The 22761-nt window shown below is 33.4% G+C and overlaps 1 protein-coding gene and 1 long non-coding RNA gene across 2 annotated transcripts in view; one reads left to right on the forward strand and one right to left on the reverse strand.

Annotated features, from left to right (window-relative positions):
* The window catches only part of LOC146995211 (uncharacterized), a 361401-nt gene that overhangs the window by 289129 nt on the left and 49511 nt on the right, over window positions 1-22761 (reverse strand). The gene's annotated exons all lie outside the window — the stretch shown is intronic.
* LOC146995214 (protein GVQW3-like) lies at window positions 14013-14447 on the forward strand. Its single transcript, XM_085825169.1, has one exon. It carries the CDS (start codon window positions 14013-14015, stop codon window positions 14445-14447), a length of 435 nt encoding a protein of 144 aa, XP_085681295.1.

A 22761-nucleotide genomic window follows, 5' to 3' on the forward strand; every position in this document is an offset into this window, starting at 1 on the left:
CATTCTCCCTTAGAAAGTCTTCCACGAAGGCATCCCTCCTCTTAGGCAGCTAACTCCAGTGGCCTTTGCCGTAATCAACTAAACCAAACCTAAATCTAAAAGAATCATATTAGCCTACACTGCCGTAAAATGTTCCTATATATAATTTTTTCCTGGCACAGCCTGGCTGCACGGGTGCTTTCGTATTTCAAATGTGCAAAGTAACTATCATCTAACAGTTTCTTTCAAAAAGTCTCCCGTATTAGTTATACATTTTTCAGTTAGCTTCAATATTCTCTCGTCATTGCTTAATCATTTAAATCCCGAAATAATAATAATAATAATTCTCCCGATTCTTAACGGTCAATAATGTTTCACAGTACGTTGTGAATATTATACATAACACTTATTTTAATTTTGCAGTGCAAGAAATTGACAGTTGTTTAGAGGCAGCTTTTTTATCACTTGTGATTTTAAACGTGTATAGAAGCATCTAAATATATATTGTAACTAACAGAACATGGACAGTTTTTATTCAAATATTATATTCGACCATGCGTCTTGTTTCGTACACCGTATTTATTCAGCAATTCTCCATATTTTAATTTGGTTCCCAGACAAAAGCCCACTGGACGAAAGCGCACGCGACAAAAGCCCACAAAAGAAAGCCCACTATGATAATTGCCCACGCGACAAATACCCACAGCGATGAAAGCGCACATTGATGAAAGCCCACAATGATAAAAGTCCACGTTGATAAAAGCTCACATAGATAAAAGCTCACATAGATATAAGCCCACGCTGATAAAAGCCCACACTGATAAAAGCGCACATAATCAAAAGGGACTTATGCTTTTTTAATTATTTTTATTTATGTATAATTTTAATTATAATAAATGGTGTAGTCAGATCTGAATTCTAATGTCTCAAATATGTCTGTTTGTATATTTTATCACTACTGTGTTTGTTTAATTTATTAGGTTGAAAGCAAACTTTCTACTCTCTGATTAAGTGATTAGCTATAACGTTTTGATGATAAATCTGAAATTGCATTTTATTATTTATTTACTTATTTAACTTTGGTACGTGTATGTGAAAATGAGAAACATCATTGTGGAGTTTCTCACATGCTATTTTTAAGGTAATATGGCTGAGATTAAATATAATTATGTTTCATTATTAAAACGATTAACTTTTAATCAAAAACACTTGAATTTTATTTTATTTCTTTTTAGTTTTCCTTTAGTTCCTTTTTAATTTAGGAATATTAAAACTGTTAAGCACAATGAAAACTTGGTTAAGAGATACTTTATTCTTTACTTTAGACTGAGCTTATTATCAAAGTTTAAACATATTTCTCATTGAAAGCTGTTTTGAATGTAACAATTATTCGGTTCACGGTTTTAAAGAATTTTGGTTGTAGATATGGTGGTCTTAGAAATTCGCTGGCAATTTCCGTTTATGTTCACAAAAAATGCAGGTCTCTTTCAAAAAGCAACCTCTTAGAAATGTCATCAATAGATATAATTTACTATAATTATTTTCTAATGGATAATGGAATTAATTTAATCTAATGTCAATAAGAAAACGGCTATTTACAATAGGGAGATTTAAAAGCACTATAATTGTAATTAAAAGCACTGTAATTTTTCTTTCACAGTTTCAGCTGTTATATAAGATTAGCTGCTTTCTGTGTATCTTTCATGTTATATAACTGATATCCATATGTCTTGAACAAATATACAGCAAATGCAAGACAAATTATTAAAAAAATTACAATTTAAAACATTAATACTAATTTTCTATTACTATACATAATGCTGTTAATGAATGATGAATTTATATAATATGTATACTTAGAATCTAAAAACGATGAACTTTAGATCTGAAAACACTATTTCAAATTGCTGTAGTTAAAGGATTAAAAGGTTACATTTGGAATTCATTTTCTGACAGGGTGTCAGCTGACAGTTTTAATTTATTCAGAAATCTAAAAGAAAATATCTCTAGAAAATCGCAAAATTATAATTGTTACATTCAAAACAGCTTTCAATGTGAAATATGTTTAAACTTTGATAATAAGCTCAGTCTAAAGTAAAGAATAAAATATCTCTTAGCCAAGTTTTCATTGTGCTTAACTGTTTTAATATTTCTAAACTAAAAAGGAACTAAAGGAAAAACTAAAAAGAAATAAAATAAAATTCAAGTGTTTTTAATTAAAAAGTTAATAGTTTTAATAATGAAACATAATTATATTTAATCTCAGCGATATTACCTTAAAAATAGCATGTGAGAAACTCTACAATGATGTTTCTCATTTTCACATACACGTACCAAAGTTAAATAAGTAAATAAATAATAAAATGCAATTTCAGATTTATCATCGAAACGTTATAGCTAATCACTTAATCAGAGAGTAGAAAGTTTGCTTTCAACCTAATAAATTAAACAAACAAAGTAGTGATAAAATATACAAACAAACATATTTGAGACATTAGAATTCAGATCTGAATACTCCATTTATATTAATTAAAATTATAAATAAATAAAAATAATTTAAAAAGCATTAGTCCCTTTTAAATTTTGTGCGCTTTTATCAGTGTGGGCTTTTATCAGCGTGGGCTTATATCTATGTGGGTTTTTATCAACGTGGGCTTTTATCAGTGTGGGCTTTTATCAATGGGCGCTTTCATCGGTGTGGGTATTAGTCGTGTGGGCAATTATCCCAGTGGGGTCTTTTTTGTGGGCTTTTGTCACGTGCGCTTTCGTCCAGTGGGCTTTTGTATGGTCACCTTTAATTTACAACAGAATGGTTTTCTTCTCACAAGTGTCTTTATGAGATGTTGCCATCTATATGCATTGCAGAAAATTATTATTTATAATTTAATCAATATTGTAGATTTTTCCTTATTTCATTCACTAGATGGCACCACCATACTGCTGGTTTTTATATGTATGCTTTGATGATCGATTCCATTTTTCGCGGTTCTGTTAACAATTTTAAGAGAGGAGATTTTCTGAGTGTTTGTAATTTTATTTTGCACACAATACATTATTAGTCTACTTATAACTCATCATAAACAGAGGAATAGAAGCTTTTATTCAAATATACATTTCAATTCCGATTAATGGAAACAAATTTAAATGAGCAAACTGACCTTTTTTCACTTAAAAAAACACCAAAGAATTGAACAAACTTGGCATAGTGCACTCCCTTGACTTTGTCCATGTGCACATCGCGCCAAGGGTGTGAGCTAAGATCCAACGAGAAAAATAAATGCGAAATAAATAAATAAATAAATAAATAAATATAAAAAAAAACTGAAAGTTTTCAAATTTTATATTAAGCCTAAACGGGCTTGAAAATATTTTAAAAACAGCATATCTTTAGAATTTCCGATAGACAGTCTCGCTTGCTGGAAATAAAAATATTTTATTCAGTACAGTGGTGCCACTGCTCGGTTTGAAATCGTTCACGTTTTTAATCAAAAATTCGTTAAAGTTTTACAAAGTATGAAATAGACAATAAAGCAAGTTACAAATTCAGGCTTCCGGGCGCTCATATTCGGGTGGAGGGGTATGTTATTCATAATTTGATGGCTCTAAATACCGTTGTTTTATCACAATGCGAGAAACTTACATTTGTTCATGCAGATTATTTATTATTTAATTTCTTTAAATCTAATACAGGGCGATAATATTTGGTGACAACAATTCGAAAAGTGATTCATACTTTTATAGTGATTCTAAGCAAAATCTCGTTTTGAGACTAAAATACCTTCTTGGCTAACGCAATTTGGGCTAATAAACGAAACTGCAATTTAAAAACTTTAAATAAATCGAACATTTTAAAAATTACTTAGAAAATAAAAAGATTTAAAATATTTTTTAAATGTAAAATATTAAAAATTTAAAAAGTGTATCAGTTACGTAGCGTAAAATATTAGAAACATTTTTCACTAATTAAAAAAATTTGCAAATGTTCAAAATATTATCAGTAAGATATGCTGTAAATTAAATGTAATTTGTTGCATACCAATTAAATTTGTTATAGGAAAAATAGTATGAAAATTTAAATTATGAAGTATATTTTTTGCTTTTAAAATCGTTGAAGTCAATAACAGGTTAGTTTAATTAAAAAAGTAAATTATCCATGTGCTTTACAGGCTGACAGCATTTTAGTCAACTATTCACTTAGAAGCATGAAAATATTATGTTTATAGTGAAAATATTATGTTTATATTAAAAATATTATGTTTAGAGCCATAGCAACGCTTGCCAAGTTTTTCCTCCCAGATTCTATCCGTTCTTCAGTTTACAAGGCTCGATAGTATCTATATATTTTACACTACCAGAATGTTATTTTATAAGTTAAACAATACATACCTTTCAATATGGAATAAATAAATAGTAAAAAAAAAAAAAAAATCCAAGAAGTTGAAAATTTAACTTATTGAGGTAAGTTATACATTAATTTTAAAATTCTAATTGGCATTTGGAAAACTGTGACTTGGCAAAGTATGAGTAATTGAAATGCACTATTGCTTTAGTTCTTTCTCAGTTTTATTGCACAATACTTATTAATGTAAATTTCCTTTTATTAGTAATTATAATCGTGAACTTATGAAGTGTGGGTCCCATTTCACCTGCACTTCCTTGTACCCCTCTACTTAAGTACAAAATAAGTTTATAATTTTTTTTTTAATTATTGGGGATCTCTTGAACTGTAGAGTACTTTGAAACTGCGACCTGCACGATCCCAGATATTCAGAGAGAATTCATTTTCCTTTGTGAAATCGCTTAAAAAATTTCAATGAAATGGAGCTGCCATCTATACATAGCTTCTTAAACTAATTTCTCTTATTTTTGTCAAGTTTAAACATTATTTCTTATTTCATTCACTAGATGGCGCTACCATACTGTTAGTTTCCAACTTGCTATCGATGAAGCAGACTTTTTGAAGTGTTTAGTTTTACGATCAATTTTATTGCCGAAACGATTCCTTTTAGAGGTTATTTAATGCGTCTAAAATCCCCAGAACCTCCTGTTTTCGAATATGTCCAGCTTTTCGCGATCGTTTATCGTTCCGTTGTAAGGGCGTACCCGGGAGTGGTTGAACCTTTAATCTTGGTTTGAGATCTTATCTGGGAAGTTGCGGTCTTCCATGTTAAGGGCTTGTTTAATACTGAGACGACTTGGTAACGAGGGTTTTTGATTTTTATTATTTTCGTTTTAATTTTCTTAAGGAGAACGTGATTCGATTAGGATCAAGCTTAATATTTAAGTTCCCGTGAAGGAAAAATGCATTAACGTATTTTTTCAGGATCGTTCGGTGCTTTTATGGAGTTAACGAGTTTTTATTCATCGTTTCTTCTTTTTTACAGAAACCAAAAGTTTTCATCCGAACTCCCATGCAAAATTTAGCTTCAGAAACTTGAGAATTATTAACAGAATGCATTACGCAATAAAAAACTTGTCAATCTCCAAGTCTTATTCCAAATTTAATCTAAATGCTTATATTTTAAGATGTAAAACCGAAAAATTATGCGAAACTGAACTTTTGGGTGGTTGTTTCAGTGATTATTTTCTTGTTCCTAAAGCAGCGTCTTGTTGCTAAAATGTTTAGTGGACTACTTTTAGACTAGAAATAAATTGTTACTTTTATCATAACTATATACGTATTTAAATTAGCCGCTCGGTACAACTCGAGTAAATATCACTTAAAAGATAGTAAAATCAGTAAAAACTTGTTTTGACATGTAACAGAACGCTGCTTGTCAAACCTTACATTCACAGGATACGCAGATTTCTACTAAAATAAAATTTACAAGAATTTTTGAAATAGCTTCATTATTGGGTAATGAATGATATACATTCCGCAAGAGAAGAAGAGGAAGAGCGACTGGGTTTTACACTAGCTTTTCCTAAGTCACGTGACCTCTGACGTCATCCACATTGTTTGTTTACATTTTACTGTTTACGCAAGATTATAAATCTCAACTAATACTGTAGCACTATCTTGCCACTCCACAGCTCACAACCAGTTTTTCGCCTTCTTACTAACTTTGCCGCCAATCTTTAATCTGGCAACTACAAGCGCAAACACGCTTGCCCTTGGAATTAAGATGAAAACCTCGTCAGTAAATTGTTCTGTTCTTTGTAACTGAAGCAAGTTAATCGAAATATTTAAAATATTTTCTGGCCTCATTTTTTTAAAATTTACATGAGATATTATTCATTAAATTGAATATTTGTGTAACACTTTTCTCCTTCTGCAAACATTTTTGTGAACTCGTTTGTATATCTTGAATTCATTATTGGATACTTGCGTAATTTTTTTAGCGATTTTTGCATTTGTTAAATATAATTGAATTAAAATAGTGATTAATATTGTGTTGAGGATTCTTGACATTTGACATGCATAGAGGTTTACTAATTTCGGTAAATTATTATACAAAGATTTAATTTTTTTTTTTTTTTTTTTAAATGGCTTTTAAATTACACATGTGCATGGCACGGAAGAAACTCAATATCTGAATGGCTGGGGTGAGGATGAGATAAGCTAACTTCTCCTTGATGAATAGGCATTGTCTCATTCACTTTTCATTTTTCTAAAATTTTCATTTAATTGTGCATTTAAATTTCATTTGCTTTACTACTACTACTAGCAATTGCTTGCAGACAACTTTCCTTTACCTTTTTCCGTCCATTCTTCACTTCTTCAGATTCTGTTGATATTTCTTTTTCTTAAAAAAAAAAAAAAAAAAAAAAAATTCTTTTTGACCTTTAAGGAATTGGTACTTAAATTGCATAGTTGATTTGTATAACTGTAGACTACACATTGAAATTCTTAATTTTTGGATAAATTTGCATTTAATAGGAGTTATATTCATTTCATTATTTCGATCATAGATACACGTATATAATATATAGGTAATAAAAACAAACTTAGAAATAATGACTAGCAGAAATTTTGATGGCGTAGACGTGTTGATTAATAATGAAAAGGAAATTGGAGACGGAGGCAGATTAAATATTACTTTTTTTTATTTCAAGAAACATGTTGGGGCCACAAGCAAGTTGCCACATAAATTGTGCCTATTCGAAAAAGCTTACATTTTAGATAAATTTGCAGTAAGATAGCAGGAGCAGACAAGACAGCAAGCAGCCCAGCTAGGGCTAAAGCGTAGAAAGCAAGTGCGTTACGTTCAGGGTGAAATCTTAATTCAGACTGAGTTAGTTTTGGTTTTCAATGCATTTTGATTGCGTAGTTAATATTGCTGTAAAATTACTATTTCCTCTTTTAGTTCCATTTACATCATCAGAATTACGTAAGAATCATGTGACATAGAATAGTATCGAAATGACGCAGTGCAAATAGAGGTTACTATTTTTAAAATTGACGTTGCTAACTTAATCTTTGACATATTCTTTATTTTTCTTACATATATATATGTATATATATATATGTAAGAAATATGTATATATATATATATATGATTAAATATTTTTTAATTCACAATTTTTTTTTATTTTTCGTATTTTGTAATTTTTGCATTTTTATTGTCATTTTTAATCACTGTTACCTTCTGTTTATTATTACTACTATCATTATTGCAATTTATTTAAAAATTAGGCATTGAAAACATTTAAAAGCATTTATAAATGGATCTCCCATTGGGTAGAAATCACGTCATCTGCTTTGACTTCTCTGATTGGCGTACTAGCTCAGAGGAATTTTAAATACAAAATCTTCCTGTGTTGACGATATGCTGTCAGGTGATATATTTGCGAGGAAGCTTTGTTCGGAGATATGTCTCCGTGTAGCTCTTGATCAAAAAACTATTATATCCATAAACGCAATAGCTGATGTCAGAAACATATTTTATTATTAAAATTTTAATACACGTGCGCTTATTTTTGCAAGAATAGAGATTAATACTGCAACAAAAATGTTAACATTCAAATACTTTCAAAATTTATTCAAAGTAATTTTCTTTTTTGATATAATTTTCGGAATCATTATTCATGTTGTTCGAAGCCTTTATCCAGGTTTTAAATCAGCAAAATTTTTTGCGTGTTATTATAAGCGAATGACTAAACCAGTGGTTTCAGATTTTTTTTTTTTTTTTTAACAAAGAATTGTAAATGCAGGATTCTTCTTTGCAAGAATATTCTGAGATATTTCAGATAATTTTAAATAATCCATCTTTGAAGTGGAATCCATCTTTGAATGGGTGAGTGGCTGAAGAAATGGATGAATTCGCAGTTGTAAGTAACTAATATCCTTAATTTTTATCTTTAATTAGACCTTAGCCCTTTAACTGTCAAGTTATTTTGATGATTTGGGTACACAAATTGTCAAATTTTTTTATTGCAAAAACCAAATGCTTAGTACAAAATAAAATATACTTAAGTAGTTAAAAATTAATATTTTGACGTACATGGGTAAAATTTTTAAAGTTTTGTAGCCACTGCATATTTTCTTTGAGGCAGCTGTCACTCAACATGGCAGTTGCAAAGTTCGCTTCTAGTGGAGCATTATTTTCTAAAAATAAAAATAATTAACTATTTTCTAAAACATAAATAAATATAAGTGAATACCTATTAATAGTTCAGTAATTCAGTCTTATGTGGTACAACTGGAAACACTTTTCCAAGCATAAACCAACTCCACAATCACTACACCAGAATCGTGATTCCTTCCTTATCTTTTCCCCATTTTTATCCTTTTCGAACAACACACTTTGCACTGTCTTGTAGGCTCACGTTTCGCAGGAATAGGAGGAAAATGGGATATAAAATGTCGTTCAGTAAGACGGGCAGGGTTATCTATTGTAGGTGGTCTGCCAACATTCTTTTGTCCAGAAGCTGCATCATCATATTTATGTAAAAGCTCTTCTACAACTTGGATTCGAAATTCTAAAAATGTAATACGTTTCCCAACTACATTTTTATAGAGCAAATATGAGTTCCAGAGTACCTTGTCTAGTAAATGTAAAAATATCTTTTTATAATATTTTATCTGACGTTTTCGGATTGTTGGATGAAAGGATATTTCCTGATCACAGCGATCTACACCACCCATAGTTAGACCGTAATTAGAAACAATCTTCGGCTTGAGTATATCTCCATTTTTTATTTTTGAGGCTGACCATGGAAGTATCATGACTACTGCTCATCAAACACACATCCTTCATCTTCGGTTGAAGAATCTAAATCATCTATATAACGTTTCAAAGAACTGGACGCTATTTTATAACAAAAAGATCCCATGCACCTTGAACCAAATAACCTCTAACCTTTGAAATCTTCAGTAAAGTGCTGTCATCTATTGAACTGAGCGCACATTAACTTTTCCCGATATACAGTCGGGTTTGACAAAGAGATGAAGCCGAAATAAACGTCTCCCGATATATATTCGGGTATAACAATACGATGCACTCAAAAAAAAAATTACCCCGAGTAATACTCGGGCGTGACATTTTCGAACACTAGTGCTGTGCCCGAGATTATCTCGGGCATGGCAGTTAAAAGGTTAATTTTAAGGCAGAATATATTCAACTTTCGCCCTTAAACGTTTAAATAAAGTATTTAAAATTAGACATTTGATTTTCCATTAATATTAAGTAACTATTTACTGTTTGTTATTTAAACTTTCACAGCACATTCTGGAGTATATATAAAACAGTTTGTTAAAGATAATATTAGATATAACTATATGGAAAACATGAAAAGTGTAATTAACCCAAAAGGCGCTAGCCCAGAAGGGCTATTAATTACGTTTTGGCATTTTGCGTCGATTCACTTTTTGCGTTGATTCACTTTTCAAACTGTTGCCACCCAATATTACAGATCTGTATTATATTTAAAAAAATTAAATAATGAAGAATCTGCATGAATGCATGTATGTTTCTCGCATTGTGATAAATCAACGGTACCTAGAGCCACAAAATTTTGAATAGCGTAATCCTCCAGCGAATATGCGTATCTGGGAAGCCTAATTTTGAATTTTGAATTTGTTTTATTATCTACTTTATTTTGTCAGACATTAAAGAATTTTTTGTTAAGAAACAAAACGATTTCAAAGCGAGGAAGGGCAACACTGTACGAAAAAAAAATTATCTCCAGCACGAGATTGTAAAGATATGTTCATTTTAAAATTATTTTGCGATATTGCTGTTGAATTGAATTTTATGGTTTAAGTACGAAGAGCATGATATTTAATAAAAAGTTACATAAACGTACCTCTGGGCGTAATGTAAAATCTGAAACTTTCAGATTTTTTTGTTATCTTCTTTTCTTTTTTCGTTTTAAAATTTATTAAGCTTTGTTTAGTTTTATACAAGAAAAACATATTTTTAATGGAACGCTTTTGCTGCATAAAATTAAATTACAAATTAAACTAGAATGTTTCATGTGATTACTATAGCTAAAAATATTTAATGAAAGACAACTTCGCGTGCTAATTAATGGACTGTTCTGTTTTCGGGATCGGATTCCGGTATAGCCAAAAGCTTACGATCTAGCGAAAGATTTGAAGCATAAAAATAATCGCCGAAATATTTACGATGATGTTAAGTTGAAAAAAAAAATCTAAGGGAAAAAATAACGTAACAGATATTTGCAAAATTAAATTTTTTTCAATTTAAATTAAACAACTTGCCAAAGAACCAGTGGAAAAAAAATGGGTTAGCGAATTAAGATTAACTTGAAATCCTGAAACTGTTGATATTGTTGCGTGCGTACGGGTTCGTTTGAATTGAATGTACAAGCCCGAGGAAAAATGAACAAAATTTATTATTATTACAACAAAAATTCTTAAATTTTCTCAGATATTCGCGCAGTATTACAATATCTCACAGTGGTTATCTTTTAGCTACTGAAACGTTTAAGAGAACTTAATTCAAAACAGCTAAATTAAGCTAATCCGCGAATATGCTACAATCAACAAGAGCAATTTTCTAAACAAACTCTTAAAACGACAACAAACTGACTAACAACTATTAATTGAGAGGTTTTCTTGCCGCTTATAGAAGCTTTTTTAAATGCGCGAGAATTTTCTAGCACTTCCTCGAAATCAAAAAGAGATATTTATTTATTAAATATTAAATGCTCGTGCTCTTGTATTTTTAATTTTCCGGTTTAGCTTTCTTTTAATATTCGTCTCGCGTTGCACTGCACGGGGAATAAAACAATTTAAGTTATAATTCAAATAACATTAGCTGTTTAAATACCAAATTCGTAACAATATTATTAAAAATGTTTGAAAGCATTTCCGTGTCAAAACGCTTCTGCTGTCACATAAACTCAATTAAATAAGCATCTAATTTTTTACGGAGAGTGCCGGTTTGACGTTTATTTCGCCATTTCGCAATGCTCTGTAATTTTTCCATAGTTTGCGTATGACAACCAGGATCGAGATAGATAAAATTATATTTACGGTTAACACAGAAATCACCATCGGCCGATTAGTTAAGTCGCTGAACACTTGTAGTTCGACGCGAGCTTCGAATTCCGGAGAACGAGCTGGCCGTATAGGCTTTTTCTTATTTTTCCCCATGTGTAACCTGTATACTAGCAAGTTTCCCTTAGAAAGTCCCCTACGAAGGCATCCCTCCTTAAGTAGATAGCCCTCCTTAAGTAGATAGCCCCTTCCATAAAGTAGATAGCCCTCGAGTGCTTTACTGTAATTAAATATACCATACCATCATACCAAGATGATACTGACAAATGTCAGTAAAATTAATTTTAAACACCATGCATAGATGAAACGAATTGCTGTTAAGAAACTGATTCTAGATTCTTCAAACCGGATTTGAAACCGGATATTTTACATCTCTATTTTTTGTACTTCTGCCGAACTGAAATAGAGCTTCATTGTATGGTTTTGAGTGCACTTTCTTTCAGAATGAATAATTCCTCGTTCCTGAAAAAATTGCATAGAAGATGTTTCATCAAAGTCTCAAATTTTTATGTCCATAGTAAATACAATAGTAATAAAGAAGCACAAGTTACTGTTACATCTTTAAAATTCATATTCGCGTTGAAAATTTTGAAATTTACTTTACTTTTTTAAAAAAGTAAACGTTTTAACGACTTTAAAAGTAAACATTGGCGACTTCCTTTGAACCAAACTCTTGGCGGGTTTAGCAAAACATTTGGGAAAACCGCTTCAATTAACAGAACAGTACCCAAATTCTAATTGTTCATAAATAAATATAATTATAAGTGGTTTTAATTTAAGTTTTAAATTCTGAATTTACACTGTAAAAAAATTAATCCTGTGCGAAGCAAATTCATGGTAATTCGGACGTCTTTGGTAAGTCATATAGTCGAACCTTGTTACAACGAACTACCAGTTTAGTTCGCTATATCCGATCCGATAAGAAAAATGGGTTATTTTACAAAAACGTGTAAAAATTGAATAACAAAATCAGAAAAAAAAGAGATTAATTTCTCACATCCATCAAAATAAGCGAATGCTAAAAAAATCTAATCTTACAAAATCATGTTAAGATGTAATTTCAGTTATTATTAACCACAGTCATTAAAATTCTTGGTTGTTCTTTGCCAGTTTGTAAAGCTTGCCTTTTCCGATTTTGTAAAGTTATTAAGAATAGTTATAAACGTGGAATAAATTAATCGCTTCTTAAACTTCAAACTTGTGACGGTTACAGATAACACAGAGTATGTTTCATACTGAATGGGACAGAAAGAATAGCACAGTATAATATGTGTAATTGATTTATTAAGCCAAAACAAATTAACTCTGAAACTGCAATTATACAAGTTTTATCTGCCAACAGAAAAAAAAAAAAAAAAAAAAAACTTTCGCTTACGAAATAACCGTTAGAAGCATGGTTAATCAAAATGGCGACACCCAGGAGAAAGCGTACTGTGTTTTGGAATACGCCAAAGTAATCATCCTTTACCGTCTTTCAAATTTTCGCATGAAATTTGATAAAGAACCACAGCATCGTCACAACATCGAATGATGGGTGAAGCAGTTTTAGGAGCAAGAAAACCAGCCCAGAACGAAGAGCAGCCAAAACCGAAGTGGTTGAAAAATTCGTGAAACATTTTTACGAAGTCCCACAAAATCAAGGCGTCATGCGAGCTCTGAACTCTCTCATATAATGGTGTAGCATGTGTTACGGAAAAATCTAGAATTCTGGCCATGCGCTCTTCAGAAACAAACCGTTTGTAAATCTTTCTGTGAGAATTTGCAAGATTAGCTGCAGGTAGATGGTTTCGCGAATACACTTGTGTTTACTAATGAAGCCACTTTTTACGTTTCTGGCAAAGTTAACTGCCCTAATTTAGGACTTTGGAGCATGAGAAACCCAGATGGTGTAATGGAATATGAGCATGATTGTTTCAAAGGTACATTTTTTTCTGCGCCATTTCCAACAATTCTATTTTCGATCTTTTTTTTTTTTTTTTTTTTTTTTTTTTCTCTTCGTGGAAAAATCGATTAACGGGAGCATTAACCTATTTATGCTACCTGTGTGGCTGTTCCTTCAGTTGGAGAAAGCTGTTCCTTGCTTCAATCTGCAGCAGGACCACATTGGCACAAAAATGTAAGCCAACACCTGAACCCCATCGTTGTCTGTTCTACTCCATCGCTGAATTACCTGCTTGTCTACCCTATCGCTGGATCGATCACTCTAGGCCAAACGATATGCCATTGCTTTGCTGGAGACCGAGATCCACAGGTGTACCTCCTTGTGATTTTTTCCAACATTCTTTCTGTCAAATCACTGCATAACTGTGATAGTCAGTCAGAATCGAACATATGCATTAGAACTCCTCGTCGAGATTTCCGTGTGAAACTACGGGGGCTGTAAATTAAATAGTGGCAACTTAACCTTGAAATTCGCAGAAGAGCGGGCATGCGCAAATAGGATATGGGAGCGGTGAAGTGGCGCTGTTGTCGATGTGTAGAATGCAAAAATCAGTCGATCTGCTTAGAAGGGTAGCTGTTGTGCGGCGTTAAAGCGAGGAGTTTCGTTTCCATCCCTCTAAATCGCATGTTTTCAAAAGGTGATCAGCGGTTATGGCTTAAAATCAAGGTTGTCCGTGGCAAAAATGCAACAGAATGCTATCGAGGATTAGTGGAAGCCTGTGGCACAAATGTTATACCGTATAGGACAGTAACACGATGGGTTCAAGCATTTCGTTCGGGTCGGAATGAGACTGCGGATTTGCAACGCACAGGTCGGCCCTCCATTCCTCAAGAGCAGATTGACATCCTGAGCTGTCTCCTTACTATAGATCGCCGATGGACTGTCCGAGAATTATCCTTAAAGGTTGGCTTGAGTCGTCAAACGGTGTGGCGTATAATGAAGAAATCTCTCAACATGAGGAAAATTACTTCCCTCCGGGTTCCACATCGACTAACTGAAGTACAGAAAATGGCACCGGTCTGCACTGGCTATCACCCACTTGGAGAGATACCGCAATGAAGGAGACGCATTTCTGCAGTGGTATTGTCGCCATTCATGAGACATGGGCACGAGCCTATGGGCCTGAATTAAAACGTCAATCAAATGAGTGGCGTCACCAAGGTTCGCCACGCCCACAGAAATTTCGATAGGAACCCAGTCGGGTGAAGATTATGCTGATAATGGCATACGACTGGGATGGTGTGATTCTTACAGATGCTGTACCTAAAGGACAAACTTCAACGCAGATTACTATTGCCGATTTTCACAGCACCATCTGCGTCCGGCTATGCGGCGCAAACGTCCACGTTTATTGCACAACAAGCTCACCATCATATTGCATGAAAATGCTCGTTGCCATGTCGCAAACAATGTCACTCTCCTTTTGCGACGGTGGTAGTGGGAAATCCTGGAACACCCTCTCTGCTCACCCGACATGAGCTCTTGTGACTTCGATCTGCTTCCGAAGTTGAAGGAACCCCTCCGAGGTCACAGATTTCATGACGTTTCATCTGTATTCCACGCAGTATGGCGCTCGGTCGCTCAAATCAACAATCAACACCTTGTCACTGGTTTACAAAGGCTTCCCGACATTTGGCAAAAGGTTATAAGCTTTGCTGGTGATTACATAGAAGGAATGTAATGCAATTGTACTTGTAAGTTCATTAAAAAGTGATTTATACCTATGTTGCCATTACTTAATTTACAGCCCTCGTATAATTGGTCCTTTTTTTCTTCGTGGAAAAATCGACTAACGGTTGCATTTCTCAAGACTGGCTATGATAGTGGCTGTTTCCTCAGTTGGAGGGAGTGGTTTCCGGCTTCCTTCTGCTGTAAGGCGCCAGTACAACGAACATACAGGCCATAAACTCCATAAACATGCGCCAATATCTGAATGATATTCTATCTCATCACTAGATTAGCCGTCCTGGTTCAAAGGCGATATGCCATTGCTTTAATGGCGGGTTTTTGTTCGTGCCCCCATCATTTTCCCAGAACGTACAGGAACTGAAACAGCGGATAACTGAATTTCTCGAATCTTTACCAAAGGATATGCTATCAGTAGTGTGGCAGGAACTGGAATACCACATAAATATTTGCGATGTCACCGGAGGGGCATCTATAGAACACAGAACGTCTAAACATACAGAACATCTATAGAGACTTGAACCGTTGCGCAATTTGGACTTTCAATCTAAATCCAAGAAAAATTTAAAAACTTCAGGCGATTCAAAGGCCATTTCTAATTAATTATTTCAAGGAGCTATAGAACAACTTCCAGTGAAGCCCTGTATGCCCTTACAAAAAATCCTTCACCTTTACCTTACAACGGAAAAAATTGCAACCACAGATAGAGTTCTCCAACTAATAAAGATTTCACAATAGAAGACATCCAATTCGAAGCTAAAAACTATGAGCAACCAGAACACCCTTACGAAATTTATCCCACTATAGAACCAAATATTCGTCTTATATTCAACCACAACGAAATCAACACCGAAGAAATATTTATTACGGAAATACTCACGGATGACTCCGAAAATGAAGAAGAAGTTGGATGTGCCATAGCAATAGATCAAATGGACCAACAGCCAATAATTCTCAAATATTATATAAATAGCAATAACAGAGTTTTTCAAGCAGAAGCACTGGCCATCCAAAAAGCAATAACCAGTAATAACTTGCCTGCAGTGAAAATCAAAACAGATTCCTTATCAAGCATTCATGTAATTGCAAACAAGGCACACAAATCACCTATTATCAGACAATTAATTAGCTCTCATTAAGAAACCCCAATACAAAAATTATTATTGAATGGCTGAAAGCACATGCAGGGACCTTAGACAGTGAGGAAGTCGACAAATATGCTAAAGAAGCAGAAAGCAATCAAAACTCTATTTCAACTATCATCCCATTCCCTAAATCCCAAATTAAAAAATCACTAAATGAGATAATGATTAGATAATGATTAAAAGATGGGAATACTGGTGCCAAAACGCACAACAAGACAGAAGAGTTTTTAGATTTACCACAAGCACCAAAGAGAAGAACAATAGCATTAACCCTTACATGAACTGGTATGTTACTGGACGTGGCCCCCTTCCCACATATTTCGATGAAAGAAACATCTCTGAAAGTATGGGGGGGAGGAATCCAGAGCACTACATTTTTTATTGTTCTATATCAGAGGAACTACATCTTAAAAAAACAACTCGGAACTTAAATCCGTTTTTAAAATATGCAACAGCAAATAAGCACCTTTGAATTAAATACAAAAAATAATCGAGTTCTTAGCAGCGAAAGGACAAGAGTTATGTGCCCCCTTGTAACACAATCCTTCCCAGCTTCTCTCACAAATAGCTATACTATAACTAGCGAAAAGTACGATAGCGCAAATCGTCCACGGAACTTTGTACGTAATAATTAAGTACTTGTTCAATCATAAAATGAATTAAAAAATTCAAATTAATATAACTGCACTATAGCATGTGTATTCATAATAGTGATATGTTATATAGAAATAATGTGGTATAATTTTTTTTAATATGGACTTTTACAAACTATGTGATTACAACAAAATAAAGGCAAATACGAACTCTATGTGATAATGTGCTATACGCAAAAGGAATTCCTTGCAAGAAATGTAAGCATCACGGAACTGACTGAAAGTACTGTAGACCTTCAATCCACAAAATACTGAATCAAACAAACATGTGAAAACAATCGTAATCTACTTGTATATGATTTAACAATATGCAACAAATTTGTAACTACCATGTAAAATCGGTTGTATCACCATGTTGAAGTAATATTCATGTACCACCATCCATAATGTAACTTTTCATAGATATATGGTCTTAAATTTACTTAGTTCGAAATTTTTTTTTCTAATACTTACGCAATAGTGGCAAAATAAGATAATAATAATTTATTTACTCAATCTAGGCTATTCGAGGAAAGTTAGTAGGAAGGGCAACACCTGGATCACCTGTTGGTAAATATCTGGTGTCCCCCTTACTTACACCTATACCTATACATATAGAGACTTGAATAACTATTTCATTATAAATTTGATTTATCAAAACACCGTTCACTGGCATGTTTTCTTTTTGCCCCATTAGATATGAAAAACTCTCTATTTGTAAAGCTACTGCAAGTATTTATACATGTAGAACGCATTTATCGCATCTGGAAAACCAAAACAGTTTATGAAGGTTACAGATATTTTGGCTGCAGTGTTACTGCTAATAGTTTTATATGTAGAACTCTTTTCTCTTATATCACACATCACAGACAATATCACAGAATATATTCATAAAATTTACAGATAGTTTCTTGACAGTGTAAATGCAAGCCGTTGTGTGTCAAATATATGTATCGTATATTAAATACTAGAGATTATATGTTTAATGATTCCAAATGTTTTTTTAAGTTAAAAAAATATTTATATATGTAGAACATATTTGTCTCAAGTGATTTTTGAAATGAATCATTGATGAAATTTACAGATATTCTGCCTGCTTTGTAGATGAAAATTATAATAAAGTAGCTGAGAAAAGCGGAAAATATTTGATAGATAAAATTAATTTTATTAACTATATAGACATTGGATAGCAGGAGATGTGAACAACGAGCAACGCCCTCACCGGGAATCGAACCACGGACCTCTCGGATACGCGTCGAGCGTGCAGACCACTACACCACGAAGGCACGCTAAGAAGGCGAGAGAAGAATACGATGCCTATCAGAAGTAGGGAAAATATTGGAAATATTGAGATGGAGAAGCATGGGGAATTACAATTAGAGGTGAAACTTAAATACAATTATTTGCCAACAAAATTCCTATTAATTAAATATGAATATTTTAAGAATATTTCCTATCTTCACACTAATTCCTCGAAAGTTTTTCAAATAATTTACGCATAAAAATTTAAAACATTTTTTTTTTTTTTTTAAATGTGAAAAGTTTCAGATTTTAAATTACACCCAAAGGGCCGTTTATTTAACGTTTTGTGTGTTAAAGTTATTTATTAAATATCATGTTCTTCGCACTTAAACCATAAAATTCAGTACAACAGCAATATCGCAAAATAATTTAAAAATGAGCATATCTCTAGAATTTCCGATACGCAGTTCCGCGCGCTGGAGGTAAAAAGTTTTTTTTTCCTCCCCCCTCGTAAAGGGTTTCTATTGCTTGCTTTTAAATCGTTGAGTTTGTTAATCAAAATTTCGTTAAAGTTTTACAAAATTTCAAATAGATAATCAAACAAATTCCAAATTTGGGCTTCCAGATGCCCATATTCGGGTGGAAACGTATGTTATTCAAAATTGGATGGCTCTAGGTACCGTTGCTTTATCCCAATAGGAGAAAGATATATACATTTATGCATATTCTTCATTATTTATTTTTTAATGTAATACGAGGCGATAATATTGGGTGGTAACAATCTGAAAAGTGAATCGGACATTTATAGTGAACCAAAGCAAAATATCAAAAATAAAATAATGGTCCTTCGGGGGGGGGAAATTGCCCCTTTGGACTAATAATTTTTTATTGCTAAGTTCATTTCACCCAGTGTTGAGTAAACTACTTACGACACTCGAAATCCTTCCTCTCATCAACGTTAACACGGTATTTAAATAACAATATTCTTCTAAAACAACTCTTCAGTACTTTCCCCATTCTATGACAGGCAACCGGCTCTCAAATCGTCTGACAAGCGAAAGATATACGACTGATAGAATTCTAAAAAGTAAGGTTGTTGTTAGTCAGAATTACATTTTAAAATATTATTAAGTATTATAAAATATTATTATTAAAATATTATTTAAAAATATTATTATTTTAAGCATTCTTTCTTTCAACTGAAGCTATTATTCTCAATAATTTATATAATTGTCACACATTATTTGCAATTTTTTCACTTCTCCAGGTTCGCCAACAGCAAAGAGGTGGTGAAAGAATTCAGGGATGTAAGAGGAGCGATGAACTACCCATTCGACATTAAACTTCTAAATTTACTGGAAAATGAATACAGTGAATCTGAATTGCCAAGAATTTCTGCTGAATACCTAAAGGAAAAAAATGAAGACTTTTTGAAGTATTAAAAACAGAGTTTTCACTGATTCAATATCGTGTTAAATGATTCATTTAAAAGGATCTTGCTTCAAATTACATCACGAAACATGGATGTGTAGAACTGCGTAGAGTCTTGAACACATTGTAGAGTTACGGCTAACACGATGGCGTGTAGGAAAAGGAAAAGGAAATAGCCATTTCCCAAACTATGAAGTCATTCAAACGAAAATACACATCCAGAGTGAACTTGGTAGAGCAATTATTGCATTTCATACGATGGGCGGATGAGGATCGTAAAACGGTAAATGGTAGAAGTAGTAAGCAGGACAGAAACGGTTTCAGCCGAAAACATCGCGGCAAAAACATCGTGGACGAAAACGTCGAGGAGAAAACAACGCAAGGCAAAAACGTCGTGCTACAAAACATCGTGGGAAAAAACATCGCAAAGAGAAAACATCGTGGTACAAAACATCGTCGTCGAAAATAAAGTGGTTCAGAAACTTCGCAGTTTAAAAACATCGTCGTCGTAAATATCGTGGTAAAAAATAACGTGTCTACAAATCATCGCATGACGATAACATCCCAGATATGTTTTTTCAGGTTTTAATGATTGTAAATGGATATTCCCATAATAATTTGTGAGCGCAAGATGTGAAGGATAATTTTTATTTTCACATTTTTTTTATTAATTAATAAATATCTGCTTTAAAAAGTAAGAAGGAAACTTAAGCATAGAAAATTAAATGCAACTTATAGATTATACTTTTCGTGAAAAACTACCAGTAAAAACTTTATAAAAAAATGATTTATTAATGGCCTTTTTTAGTTAACTATGTCGCTTTAAAATTCTATTAAGTGCTATAAGTTTCATTAATTTTCTATGCAAGTTAAGTTTTCTTATGTTTTCAGCAAAAATTTATTAGTTTATAAAAAAATGTGAAAGTAAAAATTGTCCTTCTTTACATCTTGCGCTCACAAATTATTATGGGAATATCCATTTACAATTATTAAAACCTGAAAAAAGCATGTCTGCGATGTTATCGTCATGCGATGATTTGTAGACACTTTATTTTTTACGACTATATTTTCGACGGCGATGTTTTTAAACTGCGAAGTTTTTGAAGCGCTTTATTTTCGACGACGATGTTTTGTACCACGATGTTTTAGAACTGCGATGTTTTCTCTTTGCGATGTTTTCTCCCACGATGCTTTGTAGCATGACGTTTTTGCCTTGCGTTGTTTTCTCCGCAACGTTTCCGTCCGCGATGTTATCGGCGCGCACCGGTAGAAACACCCGCCGAAAATTCCAACGAGTTTCACGTGCAGCAGTTTCCGGATAGGCCTCCAGTGGAACGGTGTAGCACCAGGATGCCTGTGTTATTGTGAACCCTACCCCTTGTAGAACATATAAGCTGTTGCGAATGATACCCCCCCCCCAAAAAAAAAACAATATCTGCAGTCAAATAGATCAGATGAAGAAAATACACTTGGAAAAACAAACTAGGTATAAGGAATGTGTGAGTCTCACGGTGCTAATATTTACAGGAAAGATAAATCAATACAATACATACGAATACATAGGCAAAGAAGTACAAGAAGTACAATGTATATTTTAAACTAGGATGAACAAGATAAAATTATTTACAACACTATTCCTTGTCAGTGCATTGAATGCCAAATACATTTTCAAAGATATCGAATAATATAAACATTTTATCAATACTATGTCCCGCTGCACGCAGCTCTGGCATTTTTTTGGTAATTTTGTCAATGATTTTAACAACAGGAAGGCCCTTGAATATATCAGCTAACTCTTTTATAAGTTTGAGTATGTCCATAACAGCAGTGGGACCAGAGTCTTTAGCTCCATCCTTCACACTTTTAACCTTATTCCCACCTTTATCATTATCCGGCTTGTCAGTAGGGACAGTAAAACCACATTTAACTGCGCTAGCATAGCTAACGCCTGGGGTGACAGGTTTTGTACTAACATTTTCATTTTTAGCATTTGAACTAACAGAATCAGTAACATTTTTAGCATTATCAGAAGTATTTCTATAAGGTTTAGGAAACTTAGGACACGCACGATAATTCGCGGTGTGACCTGGCTGTTTACAGTTGCAGCATAACGCATTTTCAATTTTTTTAGCTTTAGAAGTCTCAGTTCTATGAGGCCCCGCGCATTTAACGCGTAGCGGGGTTTGAGTTTGCAGTTCTCAGGGGAATGGTGGAAGTGTTGGCAGTTGTGACACTGCACAACACTTCCGATATTATTATAGGCAGTAACAGATACATAAAAACACATGAAATACGACAAATATTTTATCTTCAAGCTTGTTTGCCACCTGCACTTGAAAAAGTGGCATAGGCACCTTAGCCTTTAACCGGTGCATCCGAGACACCTTTCTGACTTTATATCCTAAGGCCTCGAGCTCCACCTGACGAACTTGTACTTGTTCAAACAGCGCAAGCCCACGACCTTCATTGTGGTAAGGAGCCAAATGCGTCTGTCGATAGCAAGTGCTCAAGGATCGACTTCAGGTCAATTCCGCCCCCAGTATCGGGGTTAATCGGACTTGTCCCCAGGGTACGACTCCGAGAGTCTCCCTTGCCATCAATCTCTCGAGAGGACTTTCGGCTCGCCGCATATTTAATGTGCCTCCATGCTGCAGAGATACTATACATTTATAAACATCCATGCCTTCTACGCGATGCGAACCCGCGCCGTTCGATTCGGCATTCAGAGTCACTAATCACTTTCCCTATTGGTCAGCTCGAAATTAGTTGAAATCTTACGTGTTTTTATGCGGTAATATGTAGGAAATATTTCTTCCTTGATAACTTTCGGTAAAGGAAAGTTGCTTAATTTATGGACTGCCAACACGAAATACATCTAAAATGAAAGGCATGAAGTATCAATAAATCAGTGCTTAGAAAACCACTTACTATACAAGTCCTATGATGAAATCATAATTAAAATATATCTCACTATGTAAATAGAAATTATATTCGCTTGATGAATATTTGCTATGCCTTTCGACTGTGTAGCGCAATTTTGAACACTCAACTGATTCAAAAGGTAAGCTAGTGAACTAAATTAACATTCTTCAAAGCTGAGCAAAGAGTTATAAATTCTTATGAAAAAAAAAATGATCAAACCTTTCCATTCCATTTCTTTAATTAGAATTTATATTCAAACGAAAAAGTCAGTGGAGTATACCATTAAAAAAACCGCAGAAGAAATCTTGATTTTGG

This window comes from Stegodyphus dumicola, chromosome 10 (genome assembly GCF_044657685.1).
Source record: "Stegodyphus dumicola isolate Sdum_Otavi_A_Nest chromosome 10, ASM4465768v1".
Taxonomy (NCBI): Eukaryota; Metazoa; Arthropoda; class Arachnida; order Araneae; family Eresidae; genus Stegodyphus; species Stegodyphus dumicola.

Excerpts from the sequence above, each read along its gene's own strand:
- LOC146995214 (XM_085825169.1), top strand. The coding sequence starts at position 14,013 with ATGTTTTCAAAAGGTGATCAGCGGTTATGGCTTAAAATCAAGGTTGTC.